The sequence below is a fragment of the Eumetopias jubatus genome, unplaced genomic scaffold (assembly GCF_037043125.1).
Source record: "Eumetopias jubatus isolate StellerSeaLion01/CBP00866 unplaced genomic scaffold, mEumJub1_p1.0 scaffold_14, whole genome shotgun sequence".
Classification (NCBI taxonomy): Eukaryota; Metazoa; Chordata; class Mammalia; order Carnivora; family Otariidae; genus Eumetopias; species Eumetopias jubatus.
The window spans coordinates 79,054,026-79,081,816 of record NW_028274820.1 but is presented as its reverse complement, the minus strand read 5'-3'; the positions used below and the strand labels follow the sequence as shown (position 1 = coordinate 79,081,816).

Sequence of the window (27,791 nt, the reverse complement as noted above, 5' to 3'; positions counted from 1 at the left end):
GTGTGTGTGTATACATATATATATAATATCTCAAGATACTAACAAGTTCCACCAATTACTAAATAAGTGAACAAAATTTTGGTTTGCTTCTTTACAGAGGCTTCATAAAATAGTCGATGTTTGAGGTTAAATTTGGTCAAATGTTTTCTAAGTGATTTGGTAAGCAGTGGAATTCACACAGGAAGGGGCTGTAGCAGCTGGAAATAGGGATGTTCCTGACTCAGACAAGGAACTTTCTCTTAAAATAAGGCTGTACATAAGGCTTTTTCCTTTGACCAATTCCTAGAAAATGAATTTGGAAAAGTCACTATATATAATTAGAAGATTAAACAATACCACAGAGCATCTCCAGGCAACGTGCATTAAAGCTAAGTGAATGCTATGTTATATATTATTTCTTAAAGGTTTATAAAATCTCCATGAAAATATTGAGTGTTACGGAATCATGATACTCATGATATTGTGAAATTGTGAATACCCACAAACAAACCAACTTTGTTTTATGGGCTCTCCAGCTATAAAATCAGTCTGCAACAGCTCAGAACTGAGGATTTGTGAAGCTAAAAGAAATCCCCTATCTAATCCATACCCTTTGGGTAGCATTGCATAGATTTTATAGTCTTCTGAATAAGTTCTGAGAGGCTCATAAGTGGTTTTGATTAAAGCAGAAATCTAATGGACCCAGTAAGTTTCAACATAAAAGAAATGATGTAATAAGTATTTCTAAAGTTTTAAGGATTTTTCTACCAACCTGACTTGATAGTATACCTGAAATAAAACCTCCACTACGCAAAATTTTAATTTAAATAGCACCTATAGAATAAAACCTTAAGAGTGATTACAGACATCCTGCAGCCAGCATCACCCTGGTTTAATAAGGCCCAGAGTGATTCAAAATTTGAATTAACTATCATACCAGTAAGTGGTAGTATCCAAAATAGAACTGAATTTTAAGCTCCAATCCAGGAGGTCTCTTTACTTAAATTGGCCACACTGCCTCAAGTCAAAACATCTATTACCATTATTTTCATTTTATCTACCATAATTAGACTTCTTTCATGTCTTAGACTGAAGGAAAAGCCAGAGAGATGTTCTAGAAAAATACATTTGCATTTCAAATTTACATTAAAAATGTCTTTCCCTTATTTTCACGTCACAAATGCCAAGCACTGTTAAAGAAATCACAGATTACACAGCATTGTGTGTCCTGGGACTCTGTCCTTTTTAGATTATGAAAACTGGAAGTTAATTGGAATTAAGAAATTTTCCTTATTAATAGTGTGTAAAGTATAAATACAAGTAATTTTTTAAAAACTTTATTTTAACACCTAATACAATTCCAATTTTAAGGATTACTTGCACAAAAAAATAAACACATTTGGTATAAAAATGTATCACTTTAACACCCTTTCCCTTTCAGCCCCTCCCATGTCCCCCCCTCCCCCCCATGAACTGCACTCTATCTGGATGCAGAAACATATAAAGACTAATGGCACAGATTCATTTTTACCTACAGGAGTTTCTGTTTATGTACCCAGGTACTCTAGAGGACACCAGCCCACTTTATCACATGAACCATTTCCTTCAGCCTGCTGAATTTAGTTTCACAAAGAAACAAAGCTTATTATAAAGGCATTTGAAAAACCATTATCTTAAATTCTTTTTAGAAGCACTGACTTTTTTTTTGTTTTGCAACCATTTATATACAGTGTTACATAACAGCTCTGGAGTACAGTACATGCAGCAGAACATACCTGTTGAATATAAAATACTTTTCTTAAAATCTTCATCGTTGGAATTCTCTGAAGTCTAAATTATAGAATGCCCATTACTTTGAGAAAATGGTTGAGTACAAATGTCTGCATATGTTGGCCACTGAAATAATCCAAGGCTAACTGGAATAATATTCATAGCACACCAGGAGTGCATAAATAATTTACTTACATTATTAAAATACAACCCATAAAATTCAAGTTCAAGATCTTACAGGATTGTCTGTGTAAATCCTTGAAGTGGTTGCCTGGAAATGCATTGTGTCTTCTTTCTCTTTTCTTCTTTTTTCAAGTCCTATATAAAATGTTTAGTTGAAGTATTTTCTTCCTCAAATGAAACGACCACCTTTATTTGTGCCGACTGCCTCTTCTCTTCATTGCAGCAGTGCACTGTGGACAGTACCATTTTCCTTTTGGTGCTTCTGTCAACCCAACACATCCATAATGGAACCATTCGATTGGGCACTGGAAAGCAAAATGGCAGAGAAATAGTTTTTAATACCTCCAAAGACTACAGAGTGTAATATGCCCACTAGACTGAATATTAATAATAAGATTCATGGAAACAGAACTTTTACATCTAGGAGCTGATTTACAGATCACTGAATCCAACTGATAGGTTTCAAAGATAAGAAAATGGAAGCACAGAAAAAGTATGCATCTCTGTTAACTCAGAGGTTCATGTCACCTATTTCCATGATCCCAAGCAATGAACGAAAGTTCACTTATTCTTGTTAAGCCAGGGAGTAAGCTGATACCAACTTTCAAGGACAAGAAATGAGATGGGTCTCTCACAAAGAAAGTAAATACATTTTACAGATTTTATTTAATATTCAGCCTTATTCACTTCCTCATAAAGTAGAATAAGCTGGTTGCAGTGAAAAACATAAAGGGATGCCCTGGATTTCCTCTCTGGGTAGATCTATTCCTAGATATGCAGAGAAAAGGGATTCTACTCTATAACATATTAAGCAGTTCTACACTTCCACGGAAAATCTTAGCACTCAGAAGAGCGTAAGTGGGAATGAGAGGGATCAGAGAGTATGATGGGGTATTCACAGAAATGCATCATTTTCACTAACTGCCCCAGGAGGTTACAATAGTGTTCTTGGAATGATTGGGCAATATTGTTATACAATAATCAGCCCACAAGTGATTCTAAAGGGGGAAGTGGAAGGACAGCCTTTCTCTATCTACATGAACACATTGTTGGGACCCTGTCCGGTCAGGAGAGCACAAACTTTAATGTACCAAGCCAACCCTGCTCAATCTTCAGATTGGTTTAAAAAATTTTAAACTGCTATTTTTAACCTTAGGATTCTGACATTATGGATTCTTCTTTAGAATTCCTCTGCAGGAAAAGATGAACAAAGGGGGCTGGAAGTTTGTGAAAGTGAGGAGGGAGTGAAATTACTAGAAAAAAGATTCTCAGCATCCAATAAAAATATATCTCTAACCAAAATTAAGCTTCCTAAAAAAAACAAAAAAAGGAGTTTTCTTTCAAACCTCCTTTACTTTTTATATCAGAAGGGGCTCTTATCAGCTGACAGCTATAGAGTACAATAGGAGACACTACACTGATAGGAGGAAAATAACCTCATATTATACCACCTCCCCACCCCACCCCCACTAGCGGCACGCTTCCTGACAGAATGTACTGCCTTAAAATGCCGTTTTTTCACCGTGACAAGTGAACTGGATTCTAGTAAACACAGTATTATTTAGCAAAGGAGGTGGAGGATGTTTCTAATTTTCATACAACATAAAACCTTTTGAGATTTATAATGTGCACATGAAATCATAAAACTAGCTTTAAGAGAGTTAAACTGGGAACATGAAGTGACACTACCCTGTTTTGGAGAGAAATATTCTAGCATTAATATAATATAGTTAATGTAACTGCAGACCTGTTTTCTTAGACTGAGAAACACCGTAAATAAGAAAAATGTTCAAGTAATAATAATCTGTGATTTTTTTCATTCCTAAATGGAAAAATTTAATACTTACATCTTGGTTATCACAGCCCACCATCTCGCCATAGGATACCTAGTTAAAATAAAAGTAAATATTTTTTATTATGACTATATGATAAGCACCTAAATCCAAATTGTTGATGATACTGTTAGAAAACAGAGGTGAATATACAATTGCATTAAGAAATAAGGTATATAGTTTTTTAATAAAGAGTTTATAAAGATTTATAACTTTTTACTAAAAGATATTTTTGAGCAGGGGCACCGAGGGAAATACACAGAAATTATGTGCCCTTTGAAAATCTGAAAGAACCTTGACAAATTACCTTTGTGGGTGGTTTCTTTTGTAAAGACTTTAAGTTTCTTTTTTGGTTACTTAAGGTTTTTACTTTTTCTTGGGTCATGTTGGGTCATTTATATTTTTGCAGTCAAGAGTTGAAACTTCTAAACTTATAATCAATTTACTATCTGCCCTTTCTCATTTTTCTTTTTGCTGTTCATCACCAGCATTTTATAATACAACTTCATAACCCTTCAATTAATTTAAGTTCTCAATGGACTGAGAAATGTTTCAGTCAGGATTATAACTACATAGTATACTACCTGATTCTCTGCATGAGTGAGCATATCTGTATATGGTTCTATACACACAAACAACTTCTCTGGTTAAAAATTTTGCGGGGAGCACTCAGATTTTTCCCTCAAAGCTCTATAGATGTATTTCATCAACTAGTTTTTGGTGTTATAGATGGGAAATCTAGGGTGAATCTGATTTTGTTCTTTTGTAAAAGGTAATCTATTTTTACTGCCAGGATCTTCACAGAACTTTCTTAATAACTAATATTAAAAAATGTTTGTCAGGGGTGCCTGGGTGGCTCAGTCATTAAGCATCTGCCTTCAGCTCAGGTCATGATCCCAGGGTCCTAGGATCGAGCCCCACGTCCGGCTCTCTGCTCAGCAGGAAGCCTGCCTCTCCCTCTCTCACTCCCCCTGCTTGTGTTCCCTCTCTCTGTGTCTCTCTGTCAAATGGATGAATAAAATCTTTAAAAAAATAAAATGTTTGTCAGGTGACAGGAGAAAACCTAACAAACTTCTAAATGGCAAATTCTTAGCAGCAATGTCTGCAATAGCCAAACTGTGGAAAGAGCCGAGATGCCCTTCAACAGATGAATGGATAAAAATGTGGTCCATATATACAATGGAATATTCCTCAGCCATCAGAAAGGATGAATACCCAACTTTTATAGCAACATGGATGGGACTGGAGGAGATTATACTAAGTGAAATAAGCAGAGAAAGTCAATTATCATATGGTTTCACTTATTTGTGGAACATAAGGAACAGCATAGAGGACATTAGGAGAAGGAAGGGAAAAATGAAGGGGGGGGAACTGGAGGGAGAGATGAACCATGAGAGACTATGGACCCTGAGGAACAAACTGAGGGTTTTAAAGGGGAGGGAGGTGGGGGGATGGGTTAGCCCGGTATTAAGGAGGGCACGTACTGCATGGAGTACTGGGTGTTACACAAAAACAATGAATCGTGGATCACTACATCAAAAACTAATAAAGTATTGTATGGTGATTTACATAATGTAATAAAATAAAATTTAAAAAAAATGGCAAATCCTCAAAAATTAGATTGCCAACTTACACCATTAAACACAATAAACTGCAGATGGATTAAGTTTTTTTTGCAGATGGATTAAAGATTTAAACGTGAGGAAACTGAAGTATATCAAGAGCTAGACAAAGCCATTTGCAAATGGGAAAAAATGCAAGACGCATTTATATGGGGAAAAGGCAAGGAGGTAAGCATATACCCCACAGCTGACTTCATAAAGAAAAAGACTGACAGTCATTACTCCATAAAACTGGAATTTCAGAATTAAACACAAAACAAAAAAACCTAAACCAAGCAAAGTATTTATAATGTACATGACAAAAATGATAGAAAAATTGGCCAACACCAATGAATTAATTCATAAAAGAAAAAATAAAAATAGCTTAAAAAGTGTCCAATTTTACTACTAACATAAACTGAAATGATTGTGTGATATAAAACTATCAGATTGGTATAGAGTTTTCAAGATAAAATAGTATCCAGCGCTGGACAGGGTTTAGGAAACAGGCATGCTCATCAGATTTTGCTAATGAACTTCAGAAGGTAATTTGGTAGTCTGCAACAAATATTTTAACTTAATTTTATTTCTAAAAGATTATCTTAGAAATTAGATGTATAAAATGGGTTACATAAAAAATGCCTACCATGTTATTTGTAATCTCAAAAAAATTAAAACCACTAAAAAAACCTATAGCTAAATATTGGTTTAAAAAGTTACACACAGTATAACAAGTAACTGTGAGAAGATTAAAAAAAATTAAGAAAAATGATGTTCAGTACACCTGACTTTGTGCAAAAGTGTTACATAAAGAATATACTGTGATCCAACTCGTCAAATTCACACACATACATACACACACAAACACACGTGTGCATCTGTGTGTACATAGGTGTAAGAGACTGAATGTTTGCACCTCTCCCCCAAATTTCTGTGTTGTGACCCTACCCCCCACTGTGACTGTATCTGGAGATAGGGTTTGTGAGATGATAAAGGCTAAATGAGGCCATAGAGGTGGAATCTTCTTTCAATAGGGTCGGTGCCTTTTTAAGAAGAGACACCAGAGCTCTCTTCACCATGTGAGGACACAGCATGAAGGGGGCCGTCTGCCAGCGAGGAAAAGAGTCCTCACCAGGAATGGATCAGTCAGCACTTTCATATTGGACTGCCTGGCCTCCAGAACTGTGAGAAAATAGAGTTCTGCTGTTTAAACCAGTCAGACTGTGGTATTTTGTCATGGCAGCCTGAGCAGACTAAGACAACATGCATGCGGGGTATACAGTAGTGATAAATCAAAATGCCTAATTATAGGTTATTTCCGAGGGCTGAGATTATGGGTGACTAGACTCTGTATTTTCAGCAAACGTGATTTTATAAGAAGCAGAAGAAAATTATAGAAGAAAGCAAAAGAATTTTAACTGGAGAAAAAAAAGCATGTTAAAAAATGAAATAGCTGTTTTCTATTTTATTCAGGCTAGGCTGGTATAGACACATCAGACTTTTACCTGATTGCAAATGCAGTATCGTGGTTCATTTGGGTCATAAGTCCAATCGACCTGACTGTTTGAATCAGACTCTGGTACTACTGTTGTTTGTTGAGAGATTTCTTGTACGACGGCTGATGAAGAAGAACATGATGACAAGGAAGAGGAAGAGGAGGAAGATGACGACTGCTGACTTGAAGATTTGTTGTTGTTTCTGAAAAAACAGCATCAGTTTTATTTGCTTGGCATCCAGAAGAAGTTACGGGAGAGTAACTACTAAATCAGTGGTATGAAATGAAATGACATTAAACGTGTAAATTAACGTTTAACATGAAGTTAGAATAACCTGATACACAGATTTAAAGGCACAACTGTTAAGAGCAACAAAGAGCAACTTTTTCATAACAGTTTATTTTTGTTTGAGATTTTTGTTTGTTTTCTGGAGAATAAAGATATTCAAAAGGTTCTTTCAAACTATGTTTTAACGATAATTTTTTAAACTATTACTACTTCACATTGACTTAAATTACAGGTAATAGTTTTAAGAATTAGTACTGGTTATGGCTACCTGCCAGACATTCTTTGTATTTTTAAGCAAACTGAATACTCTTCATCAAAATCTAAAACACAAATACACAAAAGAAGTTGATGAAAATGATCATGACCATCAATCAACATGTGAATACTTACCTGTGTAAGATGGGAAACAGTGTTAAAATTCACAATTTACTAATATTTATATGCTAATTATATTTTAAAAATAGGGAAATTTATTATCAGCAGTTATAATGAATTTGGGTTATTAAGAGGAATTACTTTTTAAGATATCTAGCACTTTTGTGGTAATTCTAGATTGATCATTCCTTAAGAGATTTACTCACAGGAAATACATTTAAAAATAAATTATGATGCAATTATTAGGTAATCTATTCTGGTCTACCATTTGAACTTTTATTATGTCTGAATATCTAGCAAATGCAGATACCTGGAATAGATGGTACTAGATCCTGTTAAATTTTCATATTTAAGATAATGCAGACAATCATGCTGAGTCTCATATACAAAATCTAGGGGTAGTTTCATTATTTCAATTTTTGGGGCATAAGACCAAGAATTAAGACAATTTACTTTTAATGAAAATGAAGAATTTTATTTAAAAAAAAATTCCCAGGATAAAATTTGTATTTTATACTTAATTTACATTGAACCACATGACAAGTAAGAGATTATAAAGGAAAAAAGCTCCATAAAATGGCTTATCCTAATGAACAAAAGAAAGTAAACAGAAGTCATTTATACCCAATTTAAGACTCTAGAAAGATTAAAGACTTTTAACACCTTTTAAAGATGTTACTCCTCCAAAGCATGGCAGTGTGAATGAAAATGTCATGCCTTCCTGCCTCCCCAAAGTTCATCCTGATCCATTATACCCACCTGTTTCATATATCCAAGCCCGGCTGGATGCCAAGTAGACTGGTACAAGGCACACTTAGTAAAAGTACAGGGCTACTGTACCAATGCAACTTACTTGCTCTTTCTCCCACTGCGTGAGTCGGCTGCTGATGAACTGGCGTTCTGTGTTAATGTAGTCATAAGTGCTGAAGATGATGAATAGCCAGCCGCTTCTCTGGGCATTGAAAATTCTTTTCCCAGCTGAAAGTCATTATTCTTAAACGCTTCATAACTGGCTTTTAGACTTGATGTTCTTCGTCCCTCTTTCATCTTAAACAGACATTCATTGATAATATTAATAGGCGTATATATGCAGCTTTTCTTTTTCAGTCCTACTAGTTACAGAGTTATGTTGGTTTACCCAATATTATTTTGTTTAAACCATTATTTTCATCACTGTAATTTAAGCTGTTTTACATAAAGATTTGAAATCAGTTTTTACACAGTTAGGGAGGAGCTACAGAATTGGTAACTTAATTTGGAATATAAACTGTACAGCAGTGAACAAACGTAGGGCGGAGTGAGTTGTGAGGCGCCGGGAGGGAGGACAAAGTACTGTCCTTGCAGGTGCTGTGGCTCACTGTCAACACCGTGCACATCATGAGCTGGCACTGTGTGAAGGGATCTGCATGAGCTTGCACGAATCTATTTGTTACTTTTCATGATCAATCAGGCAAACTAATGCACTTAAGTTCCATCAAAGAAAATGTCAGATATCATAAAACCATGCCTTAAAAATGAAACTATACAGTGTAAAAGAACTCCTTCTGTTTCTATTGGAGTTTGCCCATGATTCAGACAAAATGTACCTGCTATTTCCAAGCCTTTTCCTCCCTACCTGAGCTGTGGCTTGAACTGCTTGAGCGGCGGCCATGGTAATCGCCCCTGCACCAGTTCCTGAGGATAACGAGCCAATATTGTAGGATGCCAGAGGTTGGGAGGAATTCACATTGTAAGCGTTGTTGGAAGAGGCTGTAGAATTATTATTTCGACATCCTATGTAGAATTAAAGAAGACATAAAAATGGTTGGAGAGAACATAATGTTAGTGAGCTTAAAATACATTATTTCCCAGTACAGATATAATCATTAAATTTAACATTTTCATGTCACTATGAAATGTTCATGTCCCATTTTTCCTTTTCTTCTTTCTCCATATGTGGACTTTGACCAAGTAAAAAATCTGTATGATCCATTAATCGTGAATGCTTTCATTTGCCCTTACTTCAACACAAACAAAAAGCAAACATTCCTATTTAAGATAATAAACTTACCTAATGTATTTTCCTTAGAGGCATCTGATGTAAGCGTAGATAGAAGAGCTTCAGATTTAAACTTCTTTTCAGGAATATGATCTGTTGTTGTATGGTGAGAAGTTGGATTGTATTTCCTTTCTGAATATAAATAAAGAATTTTTATGTTTTTAAACTTTAGAGGACTATGGACAAGACATAATACTTCCATTCAGTTATAAACAAGTATAGTTATGTTCTGAGTTCTTCATGGAATATAGAACAATATGTTTTCCTGGAGGACAGGACAAGCAGAACTCTCTGTGTCACCTGTTTTGTTAAGAGTAGCCTTCCCACACATTTCGAAAAAAAACTTCAGTAGCAAAATACTACAGATAACCCACGATGCACCATGATTTCACATATAACATGAGAAGAATTTTGTTTTCAAAACATTATCTACAATTTTGAATAGTTTTCAATCAACCCTTCTTTCATATCAAATTGATCTGTCACAAATTACACTGATACAGTCTTCTAGCTGGCTAACAACGAACCAAGCATTCATTTGCTCACTAACCTACCAAACATCTGAGGCCTTCTTACATGCCAAACAGTAGGCTAAGCACAGGAGAAGCAAGGATGATAAAAAAGCAAAGAGCCCACCATCATGTAGTTTATCATTTGGCTTGAGTTACAACACTCTCTAGAGAGAATCAGGTGTCTGTATGTAGGAAGTATATGATGCTATTAATACATTTGTCCTCAATGTATTCCAGGAAAAGCAAACGCTCTACTCCCAAATCAAATACACTTTTCCCAAATGATGAAGGTAAATCTACCAGGAACTGTAAGGAAAAAGTAGATCTCACAAAATAAAAGAAAGGGAAGGATATTTTTTTCCTCAATTGGTTGTATGGAGCTAATTAAAAAGAATATACAGGTAATATAATGAATTTTTAATTGTACTGAAAATTTTAGCAGCCCTAAACCAAACTTACTTTCCACTGGAGTATGTGAATGAGCATGATGATTGTTCACTGGCTGTGAAGGAGTATCTAATTCCAAAGATCCTAAAAAAGAAATGCACAGAGATACATCTCCATTCAATGTCAACGCAGAACTTTACAGGTCAATCAAGTACAGGCACTCTGTACCCTCACCTAGCAGAGGACTGGCAAGCCCTGATGCATATGCCTGTATCATTTTAGTCAAACACATTAGAGAATCACCACTGCCAATTTCACCCTGAGCCAATTTCATCCTCTCTCTAAATAATATGTAATCCACTTCTTATTATTCACCTTAAGTACAAAACAGCTCAAGGCATGTTAATGTCTAATTGGGGAATTCAGGACAGAGGGTACCACATAAGTGGACGAATGGATATTATAACTCCATTACCAATAAGATCTGAAAAACTCAAATTAGTTATACCGGGTTGAAGACCTTTCTGTGTGAGATCCTAAAGTATCAGGTGATGGGACATTACTTTATGAAAGAAAATTCTTTGATTGTTAAAATAATATATGATAGTAAAGACTTCCTAAAAGAAGTTCGGCACAGAATCTCTACCGCCAAGCATTAAAATACTTTTAAAGAAATTTTCTGGGTTTATCTTGATCCCTTGAGATGAAATTATGGCAGGGCACAGGGTGGAGCAGATTTTATAACTTGATTTCATTTAGTTTTGTGTGTCTGTGTCCTTACAGAGGATGCTTCATTAACCTTCCTGCAGTACTGAATAGGCATGAATTATGTTATTCACAGTTATTATTAGCATTTCAAAAAAAATTAGAGCAGCTATAGAACATTTTATTTTGTTTCAAAATACTTACTATTCTCAGATAGGGTTTCCTTGGAATAAAAGTATCACAAACAAATTAGATGATCATCTGAAGTGATAGATCTACTTTTGAATACAAAAATGCAACTGTGGATACCAAGATGGATTCATGACTAGGTTGTTCCCCTATTCTAGGGAGTGTGTAAATATACACATAATCTAACACCATAAAGAAATTTTTCATCAGTATGTAGAAACAAGTACATGTTCTTGCTGAAGAAATGCATCAAGAAAAAAAAAGAATAAAGGTAAATTATAGCAGATCAAGTAGAACCTTACAAAGAAATATTAAAATGGCTTCTTACTGATAAGAAAAAGTTTACTTCTTTGAGAAAAAGAGGAAATGCTTTGGAATCAACTAAAATCTTTCTTACTAACACAGTTGAGGAAAAGCCTTAAGGCAGTTCTTAGGAAGAAAAAATAACAGCCTTGCTCAGAGTTTAAGTGTATCCAGCAGGCAGTGCAAAGTCAATACATTTAATGACATATGGTTAACTTGTTTCTAGATGGTTATATTTCTTTCAGTCTTTGTTCTCACCATTCACCTAACATATACACATATTAAAAAATGGAATGACTTAATATGTGATTTTAATAAAAAGTGAGTGTACGATATCTTGTATCATCTCTCTCCGTATCCACAACCCAAACAGTTCTAGCTGCTAGAGTCCACACTGTCCGACCCAGTTGCCACCATCCACAGAAGCGCAGGATCTGAGAAGTCTCCGTGGGACAAGCGTCTCCTCCGTGATTTTCACATGGACTGTCCAACATTGATGGAAAACTGTAAATTTTACTTACGCCTCTCTAATATTTCTGTAATTCCAGCATTATCAGCTTCCAGCTCCATTTTAAACTTAGCCAGTTCCTGATCCAGCTTTCTCAAGTGTCGATCTACCTGTTTCAAAGAAGATCAAAGATAACCACCAAAATTTGGGACACTATTAAAGTGTCAGTTTAATGAGGAAAACTAAATCTTTATTTCTTTTAGTGCCTCTGCTTAGTATCCTTGAGCAAGTCAATTAACCTACACCTCAGTATTTTAATCTATGAAATGAGGGTGCTACATGAAATAATCTCTCAAGTCTCCCTTAATAAATTTGAAGTTTTAAGAAACCAAAATCACAATTTGTTAGAAAATATTCAGAAGTGAGATGTGAAACTAAACAAAACTGATACTTGGGAATTGCGGAGGGAGGAAGTGCAGGAGGGTTGGTAACTTTTTATAGTATACCCTGGGATTACTTTCAACCTAATCTCCTACTTATAATAAGGCTATCCACCACACTGCCATACTATAATTACTGTTACTTAGAATGAAGAATGAAAGATCCTTAGTCTATAAACAAAGAGGCTACTATATTCTATACATAAATTTCTCTAAGGCAGAAAAGTAAACCATTATAATTGTAAACATTTATGTAGAGGGTTGAAACAAAAGGGGTTTTTAGCCGGAAAACTCCATTCCCCAAAGAGCCTGGTTTAAATGATTTTATTGCTAATACTACCGCCCTTGTGAAGGTGGCAAATTTTATTTTCTCATTCAACTAGAGATCTCTTGACTGATTTCAGAAAATTATATAATACCTCAAACTAGCAACAAGTCTTAATTTTTTAAGGTTAATAGTAAATATTTTTTCAATACTTTTTCAAATTTACCACTTTGAAGTGAAACAAAGAAAACAAATTTTTTGAAAAATATTGTTATATTATTGACATCTTTTTTCAAACTCTAGATTCCCAATGGATCATTGTTAAATAATTAAGAGTGACTTTCTTACAAATATCAGTGTCTATGATACATCATGAAAACAAAAAAAAATTAAATAAGAATGAAATAATGTGTACCTAAACTGATGGAGAGAAGTAGTACCTAAATTGGGGAGAAAAGTAGCAAATGACAATTTGTGTGTGTTAGATGTCATGTAATGTGCTTGGTGCATTAGATGCTCTTCTATCTTTCCTAGCCCTTGCTCTAATCTTTTGATATAGGTTATTACTGTCTCCATTTCATAAGTGAAGAAACTAAGGCTCAGAAGGGTTAAGTAACATGCCCAAAGGCAATAGCTAACGCATTATGGAGAAGGGATTAACTCTGATCTGGTTGTAAGAAATTGTTCTTCACCATTTACACCTAACATTGCCCTCTAAGTTCTGCATGCAGCAGCCAACTGTTTTTTAACTTAGAATAATATAATTCAAATTGAAAAATAAGAATGTTTTCTTGTTATTTATATTTTGTATATTAACAGCACCCAGTGGGGTACTGGTTAGTGATTTTTCAATAATTTAAAACCCAATTTTCTGTCCATCTTCACACACAAGTTATTTTTCAGAGCTTGGCAGAGTCTGCAATTACAGTATTTAAAATCCTATAGAGGCATGTATTATGGACAAATGCTCCTATTCAAAGAACATGCAGGTAATTGAGCATCCTTTAATGGAACCTCCCTTCCAATAATAAAGTGTGAACACAGACCTCAATTATTTAAGAATATCTCTTACATTGTCAAAATTTAATCTCAAGGGAAGTCAGAAAAAATACTCATATTTAAATTCCAAGACCTCTTAACGCAATGAAAATATTCCACCACCTTTATTACCTGCAATATTGAGATTTGTGCTTGGCATTGGGTTAAATGGAAAATACATGAAAAATGAGGGAGAATCCCTGCTTTCATAGGATTACAATTTGGCTGACAAATCAAGATTTATGTGAGCTTAACACAATAAATGTTTTTAAATATTTAAAAACCTAGACATAGCAAATAAGCAACAGTTGGAAAAGAGTTAGAAGTAGTACATAAAAAAATACATATATAACCTTGGGCTGTGGCAGACACTAAGGAGGCAAATGAGTTAGAGGGTGAAGAATGTATTGTTTTCAAATACATGGAAAGAAAAATTAATAATTGAAGAATGAATAGAGACAGGAAAACAAAAAGATTCCCAGAGAAAAAAGAAAAAGCAAAGTATGGTGTGGCCTGTAACAGTTATATACAGTATATACAGGCAGAATGTTAGAATCTTGGTCAGGAGGATAGAGTCAGAGTGAGATGAAGACATCACGTACCGTTCCCTAACTCCTTCCACCCCTGCACTGAAGAACTGCTTCATACTAAAGATAGTACCGATAAGGGTTATTACACATGAGAGCATGGAAAATAATAATGGAATTTCCAATACTAGCAGCTCAGAAAAAGAAATGGAATCCAAAGATTTAATAATTCTAAAAACAAATACATAATTAAAATAAACAAGAAAAGCCTAAACCACATTGTGGTAGGCAGCTTTGTAAGACAGCTTCTAGTCATTCCTACCTCTGGATAGGTAAAAAAAGATTATGAACTGATGAATATTAGAAGCAATTATTAGGCAATGAGAATTGTTTTTCTCAGCGTCACTGCTACTGTACTAAAATCAGAAGTTAGAAAGTTGACCACATGTTTTAACTCAAGCTATGAAGCAGCAGAGAACTTCAACAGTATTAAACAGCCATAGCAAGAGCTCAACTGAACTCACCTGAAACCTGCAGAGTGCATCTCCTCCACCCCCATGATTCTGAATGGGGAAAGCACCTATTCTCGCAGATTACCATAATGGCCCCACAGGTATCAGGCAGAGCAAAAACCTACATTACCCTACTCCTCCACACACACCTCATAAGATTGATTTATAGTAGTAAAGAGGGTACTACTCCAATTGAGAGAGATTTTCCATTAACCAGATTCCTAACACAAGGCTGACCACAGCGTCTAATTACTGATTTGTTCCCCACTTAATGTCAATAAATACCAGCCACAAAAGGCTTCCTTATTCTACAGACCCAAATCATATCTCATAATCCCAAATATAACTGCTTTAATTCTAAATCAATTCTCTTTTTTTCTGACCTCTTCAGAGCCAAAGGAAATTCTGTCAACATTGTTTGTTAACATCTTGATGATCACAAAGATAAGTCACACTTCATGCGTCCTCCGCATGAAACAAAAAAATCCTCATATTTTAACATTTTAGCATACAGTTGTAATCCTTTATTCTTTCCTTTTTGACTTCTGGTCTCCAATATTCAAATTTTAACATGTGTCACTGGTGGACCCAAACTGAACTAAATACAGCTTTTTAAAAAGTTTCTACATGATTGATGGCTTCCAATACCATCAAATTCTAAAATTGAAATGTCTAGCTTGCCCTTTCGGAATGAGCACAAGTTATTTTATAAAGTTCTAAGGTGAAATCCATGGCAATCAGAGAGAAATTTCTAACTGTGAAAAGATCTGGTAATAGTGAATAAAGAGGGTAAAGTGGAGAAAAAAAAGGAACCATGATGGCAAATTATTTCTATGATAAATCACGAAAATGATTCTTCACACCTCTGAATTATAATAGGTGAAAATTTGACCCACCTTTAGGCTGAATCAAGTATTTGAGGCCTTAGCATATAAACTACATCTAATCTTCCTAAAAGACAATAAGGATAGGAGATAAGTCAAAAGGTCAAACTTACATAATATATTTCTTTAATCAGAGTATCAGATGAAGAATTCTCAGATTTATAGGTAAAATGTATACCTGAAATATAATCATCTCAGGTATAGGCCAGGATATAAAAAAGAAGCAAGTTCAAGGGTACTGAGCAGTGTAAGAGACTGCTAAAATCATTCAAGCATTAACTAAAAGCTCAAATTTTATCAGAGTATACATAAATCAACTTTATTAGGTACTGTAATCTAATACAGCCTGATGACAGTGACATCTGGCTGAGAAACACAAATAAGTGTTTAATGACTATGAGTATCAGGATTCTAGAAGGAAATTATTTTAACAGGATAGCTTTTTTTGTTGCTCATTTCCACTAAAACAACTACTGAAATAAATTTTCAGTTTGTTCTACTGAACCCCTAATTCCACCACAATCTCTTCATTTGTGGATATTTATGCAGTCTGGTTTCTTTCCTTAATAAATGAAGTAATCTGTACAATACTAGTCATAGGTATAAAAAGTGTACGACTGATTTTAAATTTTTTTTTAAAGATTTTATTTATTTATTTGAGGGAATGGGATAGAGCATGAGGGGGGGAGGGTCAGAGGGAGAAGCAGACTCCCCGCCAAGCAGGGAGCCCGATGCGGGACTCGATCCCGGAACTCCAGGATCATGACCTGAGCCGAAGGCAGTCGCCCAACCAACTGAGCCACCCAGGCGCCCACGACTGATTTTAAAAGTAAATAAAGTATTTCAATAAAAATAATATATGAAATACCATGCTATGTAAAACGCTGAGGGGCAAAAATCAAACATAATTATATACTAAATTACTGTACATTAAAATCTGTAAAAATAATAATGCTTACTTGAAATTACCATAACAATGCAATGTTTAAGCAAAGGCATACAGACAATTTCCTCTAAGGTATACCTCACTCTGTTTAAGGTGGCTTCCTACTCCTTTCAGAAGAAAAAACACACAGTTTCCATTGGCTTAGAAGACCCCGCATGTGGTGGTTCCTGCCTGGCTCCTTCTCACCACCACCCTTCTCCTTCCTTACTATACACCAACCACACTGGTCTCTTCTCTGCTTCAACCCTCCAAGCACTCTTCCACCTCAGACGTGGCACTTGGTCTATCATTTTCCTGAAATGTTCTTCCTGATGCTCTCTTCCCATGGCTGGCTCTTCCTCATTTTCCAAGTACCTCTTCAAATGTCACCTCCTGAGACTACACCACTCCTGCTGACTACATTCTTAACAGCCTCCCCTAGTAATTCCTTCTTTATCCCTCTCTCCACAACATTTATTTTCTTCATGGCACTTATCAAAGTTTAAACGAATCTTTACTTAATAATTGCCTATATTCATTGCTTCTCTGTGTCATTGCTGCTCACTTAGCACCAGAGACTGCTCATAGCTGGAGCTCTAGAATATTTGCTGAATGAATGAAAGTTATACTCTCCCACTATGTAGAAGTATATAAATAGAAGTACCACTGTCTATTGGATAAATGATCTATGATTAAAAATTACTGTAGTTATACATTTACACTACTTCGCACCCACTCACTTTTGAAGCACTTAGCTTTCTAAGCTCTCAAAAGTTAAATGTTATAGGAATTTAATTCCTCTTTCCTATTTATAGACTTTCACTTGGATATTTACTGTTGATATTTTGGGGACTGTAACTAATATGAGATGGTAAATCCATTTAGTAACCTCCCTATGAACAAGGCAATAATTCCCTTATGCTCAACTGCAATTACTTGCGAAAGTAAATTTCTTACCCTCCAGCATAAAGTGTTCAAATACCACAATCCACCCTGCAATGTGGTGCAGTGCACAAAGCACAAGCATTCCATGGAGGCTGTATGTTGTTTTTTTAACATTTTATAATTACTTATTTGTGATAAGTGATACCAGTTTTTCATTTATGTTAATAGCATCAGATTAATAAATTTTCCTCTTAAATAAATTTCATTTAAAAATTTACTTAGTAAATAGATGTACAGATGATATGGATAACCTAAAAACCTTGAAGGTGGGATGCAAGTATTAAGGTCTGGGAAACGCTGGATTGGATCACCTCGAAAGTCTTCTTTGTCCTTCTGTTCACTGCTCAACTATCTATCGGGCCAGGCTCTAAGGGTACAGAATGATTAAGAACCTCAGATACCCTCAATGGCCCTGGTTAGGAAATCTAATATTTTTTATTTTATGAAAATAATATGGTTATTACATTGTATAGTAAGGTCTAATAGTGTTTACTAAATGTTTTCATAATTTAAAAGGAATCTCTTTAAAAGCAAAGGAACTGAAAGTAGCCAAAAAATATTTTGTAATTACAAAGTGCAAAGTATTTAAATAAAAAAGGTATTCAAATAAAACATGTGCCTCACAATAAGTCTTAATATTTTAAAAAATGCCCTTTTTGCTGAAGGCACATCTATAAAGCCTGTTTTAGAACTTCCAAAATGAGCTTATGTATCAAAGAAAGAAACCTATCTAAACTGAAGAAACTAAAAAAATGGAGAATAATTTAAAGAGAGGGATACTGAAAAGATCTGCGCAAAGACATAGATTATAAGATCGTTTGGTCTCCTAAAGTGATTCTAAAGGAAACCAAAATAATTTGAATTACATTACTTTCACTTCTCTTGGTTTAAAGTCATACCTTGAAGAGAAGGGGCTATTTGCACTGTAGCCTACCCTTGTTTGTCCATCAAAACCAAGTCAATCTTAGCATACTAAAATGTGACTCTATTATCTTTTGAGAAAATGTCACTCAACTACAATATCTCACATAAAGAAGGACACCACTAAACTCTATCCCTAACACTCATAACTTGGGAATCATGTAATGCCTTTTCTTTTCTACTAACCTCTTTAGGCGATTTTGTTGAACAAATATTTACTGAGAAATAACTACCGTAGAGTCTGAAGACACTAAAATCTAAAAAAAAAAAAAACAAAACATAGTTCTTGACATTTATAGTAGGGGAGACAAACATACAAGCAAAGGTAAATAAATAATTACCATTTAATTCAAATAATAATAAAATCATGGGAATAACGATTTAGAAGCTGGTATGATTCTGTTGAGGGTAGGGTAAGGCACTAAGTGCTAAGTACCTACTCAGTAGCCTCCTTCCTTACTGACAGAACCCCACACACCTGGGGTGGCAATGTGCCCTGTTAAGCAACATTTCAAGAAGCAGCTACAGGGAGCCAAGCCTAAACAGAAGTCAGTAGGTAAGATTTCCAGAAAGGCTCTTTGAAAGGAACTGCAAAATATGCCCTTTTGAGTAATCCCCTACTGCAACTCTTCTACCTGTCCAAAAAAGAGGAGGAGCAGATTAGAAGCAGCCTGGGACACTGATGATGTCTGGGTTGTCATACCAGCCCTGATCTGCCTCCTCCAACAGATACTTTATATGAGAGGAAAATAAATCTTTTGTTTAAATCATTCTTGGGTGACTTTTCTAAGTGATCAAATCTCTTCCCCTAGATATAAATGACACGAATATCAAGATTATTAAGGTGATTTTAGTAAAGAGACTGCACATACAGCATTATGAAAGATGAAGAAAGTTTCCCAAGCAAAGACGGAAGGAAAAGCATGCCAGTCGGGTTTTTTTTTTTAAAGTTCTTGAACTGTGGCAGGCTGCAGAAGTGAAGAGGAAGGGGTAATGGAGGTATTTAGAAGATAAAACGAACAAACGTATTGATTAACTAAATGTGGGGAGGCTAGGGGCAAGGAGGAGACAAGGATGACTTGCAATATTCCAATGTGAGTCACTGTAAGCTGAGTGGTTCTTGTGAGAGAAGGAAAAGAGGAGACTAAGAGTTAAGTCTTAACATTAACACACTGAGTTCCGGGGCCTGGGAATTCTCAGTTAAGATGAATAGGCTCAGAGAAGCCTGAGCTTGAGGAATCATTAATGTATAATTGCTAAAACTAAGAGAACACCCGGAAAATGAATGGAGGAATGTTTCACAGCTTGGGTTGTGTGTGGGGCAGCGGGGAAACCTGGCATTTGACAGAACGGTTCTTCACCATGTGGCATTTGGTCTTCCTGGCCTCTGGAATTGGGTAGAAGAAGCGAAGAGAGTTATCACGGTGTGAGATCACCTGACTACAGTAAGAAACAATGCAGGTCAAAGACTGCCCTGAGGAACAGTAACCTCCTTATGAGTGATAGCCACAGAGAAGGTAGAAGGTCACAAAGATGGGAGGACAATATAGACGATTAAGTCTCAAAAAGGAATGGATTTTTATATTAAGGATGTCATGATCACCTGAAATAGCGATTTAATATGGAGTGCTAAAATAGGAAGGAACGGAAGGAGGGACAGGAAAAGAAAAGCCATAAAAAGAAAAGGGAGAGGGAGGACGGAGGAGGAAGAGCAAAAGAAAGACAAAAGGCCATCCTGGAAATAACTGAGGGAATGGGGAAGAAACTGGGTGCCACTTGGAAGAGCTGAACGTGAAGCAGTGCTCCAAGAAAGTGGGAAATTCCACTTAGAGAAGATGGAGGGAATCTTTAAGGAAGAAGTGCGCATCCACCCTGTGGTGCTCTCACAAGCTAAGATCATCTTATAGACGTGTACACATCTGCCAGTAAGGCACACATTAACATTGCTATTTTATAGATAAGAAAACTAAGATTTTGGGATTAAGTAACTTATCCAAAGTCCTGCTGTCAGGGAAGTGGCTGAACTCATGTCTGTATGGATCCATTATGGACACTTGCTTTTTGTTACATTTCGTTCAATTCATTACATCACCTTCTACTACCTCACTCCGTAGGCTAAAAAAATCTATCCCCCTCAAAGAATTTACTAAGTTTTATTTTCATTCTATGTTTATCCATATCTCTGAGTGAACTGCTTTCCCCTCAATACAACACCTAATCCAGGCCCCAGAGCTTCTGAATAAATTCTGCTCAAAACTCATTTTATATCCTCTAAGAAATTAACAATACTCAACATGAGTTAGTTCAGTTTTTTACCAGATATTAATATTTAACTGCATTAATCTTTATTACATGTTTCTATACAGGCTCTTCACTTTAGTTTGTGGGCGTGTCTTCCCAACTAATTCACCAACACCTTGAGAACAGAAGCCATTTACAGTACTTTCATTTTGTTCCTCCGTTATATGCAAATAAAACTCCATTATATGAAGCACAAGAGTGAATAAACAGTGTGGTTCATAAATAATGGATAGATACATACCAAATATCCACACATATTTATTAAGAACATACTTACATTATACATATTTTTCTAAATGTATGATATACATTGAAATTTTTTAAATGTATAAAAAGTACTAGAATAACAAAATATAAACAAAAAGCACAGCCAAATAGCTATAAGATTTAAAAAGCAGGTAGTGTCTGAATAAAGACTGACATATATACTCACTAAGTATGAGGAGCAATGTTACTCAACAAATTTCTCTCGGATTCAAATAAAAATGTCTTTTTCTGTGTTTGTAGACATAATTCAAGACCAAAACAATGAAGAACCTTTTTTTCCAATTCCATAGTAAATCAAAGCTATAGTTCACTCTGCCTTTCTAAAGGCATTTTATCTTTTATCAAATTGTTTCAAAATCACTGCATGAACAAAGAGCCTAGGTTATTATAGCCATTAAAAATTTCCACTATATGAGAACAAGGAAACATTTCCTATGGCGTCACATGACAAATGTTTTCTAGTTTTCTATAAGCATTTACAATGTACACCATATGTGGTATGTACCTTTTATCTTGTGTCTTACCAATAACATTTATATTTATATATACTTGTTCAGTAATGAGACTGTATCCAGATAAGATTACAAAAATAGATATGAAATCTATATGCTAAAGTTGGTAAGTGTCCATTTGTTTTTAGCTTTAACTTGCTTTGAGGCAGAACCAGAAATGAGTATTTCCTAAAGTATATATTTTAGAAGATCCTTTACATAAAAGACAGCATCATAATTATACCACTCTGAGAAATACTGCCTCTGTCTTACAGTGATTTCAATCCTTTTCAAGTACGACTACAGCAAAAAAAGAACCTTTTTTTAAAGTTTAATCAAGTGTTTCCCATTTTTGCCACCTGAGCCAGTTGGTGAGTGCTATCTATTTGACATCACTTTATAGATAGTTGAGTACTATCTCTTAATATGGACTCAAACGATTCTCTTCTTCTTTAATTAGGCAACCAATAAGTCTTGTCAAAACAGTAATCTCATGTGTATTTTACCACAGAAACAATCTCAAGATGATTTATCAGGTAAGTAAATATACTACCTTAAGATAAGGATTAGTAAAATAAATTTAAAGACCAATTCTTGTTAAAAAAAAAAAAGTCTAACATCAGCTAAAATCTTCTAATAATGTAAATCTGGCTAAAACGTAAGGTTTTTGACCTGTTGACTAAAACTGTGGACTCTGACTCTTCTCCACAAAGAAACCAAAAAATAGACACTGAAACCTCAAATGAAATGGGATCAAGAAAGCAATACTTCAAATTTAGTTTATTCTTCCTATTAACATTTAAGCCAACAAAACTTAAAACATAATCCATAATTTAAGTACTTATGGCATAGTATGCACATTAATTTTACTTACCAAGTCATATATCTGATTTGCCAATTGTACCTTCTCATCTGCATCTTCCAAAGCTTTATAGTAATCCTGAATAAAAACATTTTCATTTCAAGAATAAATTAATAATTTAAAAATGTGTATTCAGCACATATAACTGCATTTTCATTATCATACCTTATACTCAATGTCAGTCATCCTACATTAGCAATAAAAACCCAGTTAAGGATAGGATGGCGATGGGGTAGGATTAGAAATTATGTACAATGGCCAAGAATTAAAGGAAGATGTTCAGCATTCCTAAAAAAGATATAAGTAAAATTAAATAACAGTCCAAGTCTAGCCTCTAAACTAGTAAAAGTGACGTGAACTAATGAATAGTTCTTTTTCTTTCAAAGAAAATGTTTCAATTTATTTAACTTATAAAGAACATTTGCTCTCCCCATTTTTAAAACTTTTTAATCAAAGTATAACTATTGAAAAGATTCTGACCTGCATGTCCCTATTTTCCAATTGTTCTGGAACTCTCATTTTAAGTTAGCTATTAATTCATACAATTCAATCTGTACTTTAGATTTCTCCTCAGTATAAAGCAAATCATTTAAGAACAAAAACATGATTCTATCAATTCACATGGAGAACTAGACTGTTAGGGATATAGACAAGCTGTACTACACCAAAAACTTAACAGGTTAAAGCGATGAAGACTGACTTTGGGTTGCAGAGCTGCCCCTCGAACACGGTGTCCCCCCATGTGGTTGAAAATCCATATATAAGCTTCTGACTAAAAGATTAACTACTAACAGCCAACTGTTGACTGGAATCCTTCACTGATAACGTAAACAGCAGATTAATGTGTATTTTGTGTATTATGTTCTTATTCTTAGGATAAAGTAAGCTAGAGAAAAAAACGTTATTGACGAAATACATTTATAGTACTATACTGTATTCATCAAAAAAAAAAAAAAAAAAAAAAGCTCCACGTGTAAGTGGACCCGTACAGTGCAAGCCCATGTTGTTCCAGGGTCACCCGGACTACAGATGTGCGATCTGTACTCACATACACAAGGCCTCCAGGTACCTTCCAAGCCAGGACCAATTATGTGCTTCCCCCATGTGGCAAGATATATAAAAAATACTCTAAATCTGTAGTTTCAAATTTCTTTCTCAGTTGATTTTTGAACAATTCTATGAAGGTTGGGGATGAGGGAGCCATTATTACTCAGAGATATTAAAGAACCTGTCCAATGTCACACAGCTAAATGGCAGTCACAACCAAACCCAGGTCTTTTATGTAGTTCTTCCAACATATCCCAAATACACCAGGTTATACATTTAAAGCAAACCTTGGGAAGAGATCTGATACTCATTCTAATCTGGAAGAGACCTGTAAGTACTGTAAGACTAATCAAAATTCAAGGAATTCTGTATTTCTAGGCTCCATTCATATACAGATTTATAGTTTTAAACTAAAAGACTTTTTTTATGATCCTTTCAACACTTAAGATTGTGTTCTGTGATTCTACCAACTTAGGTACCTAACATTATGTAAAATATGCTTCAAGGTCAGCTAATTTTCACCCCAGTTTGTGGCCAAAATTGGAAGACAATGTAGTATCTGTGAAGACAAGGCAACCTTAATTAGCTGTAACCGGAATAAAGTAAAAGAAAAAAAATGGGACTTTTTTTATGATTCTGTAATTCTCTAATAAAAGTTGATAATTATTGAAACAAATTTTAAATTACCAAAATGATTAAAAATTCCTACATCTGAAGCTCTGAAACACAACAAATTATTTAAATCCTAAAGAGCCATTGATAACTTTCCCTCATTTTGATATCCAGAAAACAATTTCATTTTAAAATATCTTTCTCAGAGGACCCCAATATTTACTGATAGATCAGTAAAGATCTATCAAAAAAGAACATACTTTTTTGATGGATGCCATTTGTTCTTCTCTCCACTCCGGTTTATTTTTCTTTGCATTCATAAAGAATTCACTGACTCTTTGTTCTAGTTGATCCATTGCATCTATGACATAATAAAAACATTTCATATTTAGATGACCAAATTCATACACTAAATATACATGCTTTGATTTGGGGAAAGAAAAAAATATCTGACAACATACACTCTTTCACTTGGCCAATAACTTAAATATGTCATGCTTTGATTATGTAAATGCTTTAATTACTCTAGTTAAAAAAAAAAGTTACAATTTTCTCTGAAAATTTATATTTGTTGTTATGTCAAAATTTTTCCAGTAGTCAAAGTAGTCAACAACATATATAAGTTCTATACCATAGTATTCAATAGTACAGCCTTTGGGTCAAAAGCTAATGGTATTAAATCAGCCAAATGTACCAAAGCACAATTTCTTATTAAGAGTACTACTAGATAATCCTCACGTTTCTTTTAGTAAGAAAAAGTAATAAAAAGATTTTAACCTCTCACTATATGGCATTAAGCACCCCATCATCTCATATCATGACTGACAGCAGAAGGTACATCATTTGTTCACTTGATACACTATATTATTTATTCTAGATAAGTTTTTCCCTAAGTGTGTGCCAAGAATAGTCATCTCATTCCATGTCTGCTAAAAAAGGAAAAGTCAATTAAAAAAAAAAAAGTGATTCTGTTGCTATGTAAGTGAGGAAAAACCTTTTGGAGACTTTTCGGGGCAATAATATAATACGTTTTTAAAGATTCTACGAAGTCTTACAGTTAATTTTTTAAAAATTTTCCTTTGTTTAAATCAGCAATTTCTAACTTATTTTACAAAGAAGTCTCTTTTATTAATCCATAGTACCTATTAACTTTAGAAAATTCTAATTATTATAAAATGCAAGTTTATAAAACCTCTCATTTATATAATCTAAGTACAAATCACAAAAGAATTTAAAATTTGTAATGATAATGAAGGAGAATAAAATAACAGTTACCCTTTATTGAATTTCTACTTTGTATCAGATACTATAAATTCTAATTTAACTGTGTTATTTTAAATCCTCAGATAATTTTCATTTTATAGACAATGAAAACCATGGTCAAGGTCAAAAAATAAGTAAAACTCTAATACAAACTCAGATCTATCTGACATCAAAACCTGTAGAAAACACTACTTTAGCATTTTTTTAAGATTTTATTTATTTATTTATTTATTTGACAGAGAGAGACACAGTGAGAGAGGGAACGCAAGCAGGGGGAGTGGGAGAGGGAGAAGCAGGCTTCCCGCTGAGCAGGGAGCCCGATGCGGGGCTCGATCCCAGGACCCTGGGATCATGACCTGAGCCGAAGGCAGCGGCTTAACCAACTGAGCCACCGAGGTGCCCCCACTTTAGCATTCTGACTACATTTAAGTTAAAATGAATTTTGTGAGCAAGCTAAAGAAATACACAATTCAGACTTCTACACTACAATCCCCTGAATAAAAGAAGGCTTCCATATCATATCAACTTGTATTAAGCATGGCCACATGAAACTGACAAGAGGCTGAGAAATGTATATTCATGACCAATGGACATGGAAGTGCGTGGAGGACTAGGGGGGTAGAGAAGCAAGAGGGAGAAAGAACAGGGCCTTAACTACCTCAAGGAATGCTGGTTCTCTGATGTCTTTCCATGATACCCCCTTCCTCCCAATCATACCCCAAAATCCAGATCTTCCTCCACCTCTACTTTTCTAAGAAAAAAACCTGGCGGCATGAGAAACATTTTATGTATATAGCCTAAACCTAGTTGGAATAAATGGGATCAAGAAACATATTTTCTGGGGATAGACCCCACGAAAGCCAGTCATTATTATCATTTAGACAATTTAATTAAGGAGTACCTACATCTAAACAGAGAGTAACATCCAGCCATAAGGGTACGCCTAATTGTACATTTTAATTATGTACCGTATAATTCATTTTGCACTCTTAATTTTTAATACAGTAGCTCTACAAGATAACTGGAACAGATATATTACATTCATTTCATAAAAGGGGAAGGTTTATGAAGTTCTTTCAGAGCATGGTGGGCATATATTTGTACTCATTTTAAGTGTAATTTTAAGTGTAATTTCGCTCTAAGTTATTTACCTTCTTATCTCCAAAGGCACTGACTCTTTACTTTCTTTGAACCATAAACTTTTTTTTTTATAAACTTCACAGAAAAAATGATCAGATAAACCAAATACCACTCTATGAAAGAACAAGGTTAATTTTGGGAAAAAGTAACCAGACTACCAAGCTATCACTGATAGAAGAAAAAGTCAAAATTTTTATTACACCAGATAAGAAGCTTTACAGTAAAATCTATTTCTCTCACTCATTTTGATTGAAAAAACATCATCCTGTTGACAAGTGAGAATGTATCCTATAATGTGTAACTTTTCCCAAAATTTGACATTCCAAGTTCACCAGGGTCACTAAAGAATCGCATATAGCCTATGCTTCTGTATTTTCCATTCTTGAAAATTTTGGAATAGAAGGAACTTTAACAAAAGTATAAATGCTGAAATCTATGTTCCATACGTAAGGGCTCAAGTCAAAATCTTCTCAACATTTACACCGATGTGCATTAAGACATATATCTACGTTCTCACTGAAGGTACAGAAACTTTTATTGCAGAGTCTTTGAATTCGAGAAAGGAACACATACACGTGCCCTAGTGCCTCCTTCTCTTGTAAAAGCAAGGAGGAGAAAAGTAGCGTGGAAAGCAAGAGGCAAGATTCGGCACTGCCTTTTCTTTTTTACAACTCCTTATGCACTAGCCAGTGAGCCGGAGGAGAGTCAAATAGCAGAGGCGATGAAGTCGATGGCAAGTAAGTCTGGCAGTGAACGCGCGCGGCCAAGACGGGCAAACGCGCCGACTTACTCTGCACCTGCAGGTCCATCTCGCGCATCTCCGTGAAGCGGTCCCGCAGGTCCATTGGAAGCTGCTCAATCACTGTCAAAGGGAGAGTCCGTCAGAGGGGCGGGGCCAACGGCGAAAGTACGCGCTTACGTCACTGCGTGCGTGCGTGCGTCGGGGGGGTCGAAGGAGCCGGCAGCCCACAGCGAGGCTGCCAGTTACCGTGAGAAAGAAACATCCCCCGCCTCCCCCTCCCTCCCGCCATCCCGCCTGCCCGTCCACTCGCGCTCTTGCCCGCCCGCAGGTCCCACAGACGGCCCCCGCCAGCGCCGCCCACTCACTTTCCAGATAGTCCTCTAGGTACAACATCGCGGCCCTTAGAGCTGGGGGAACGAGGGGGTCCAGGGGTTTATTTGTGTCACTCGCTGTCGCCGGAGTTTTGTCCCTTCCAATATGGCGCCTCCGCTAGCAGCACCCGC

General features: G+C 35.4%; 1 protein-coding gene across 1 annotated transcript; it reads right to left on the bottom strand.

The window, feature by feature from the left end:
• Nucleotides 1-1,447: 1,447 nt before the first annotated feature.
• Nucleotides 1,448-27,791, bottom strand: ING3 (inhibitor of growth family member 3). Its single transcript, XM_028104982.2, has 12 exons — nucleotides 27,654-27,791; nucleotides 27,337-27,408; nucleotides 24,404-24,504; nucleotides 22,497-22,562; nucleotides 12,180-12,276; nucleotides 10,534-10,605; nucleotides 9,575-9,694; nucleotides 9,140-9,297; nucleotides 8,378-8,571; nucleotides 6,871-7,063; nucleotides 3,780-3,818; nucleotides 1,448-2,237 (listed from the first exon to the last, which is right to left on the bottom strand). Exons 1-12 carry the CDS (start codon nucleotides 27,679-27,681, stop codon nucleotides 2,121-2,123), a joined length of 1,257 nt encoding a protein of 418 aa, XP_027960783.1. The 5' UTR covers nucleotides 27,682-27,791; the 3' UTR covers nucleotides 1,448-2,120.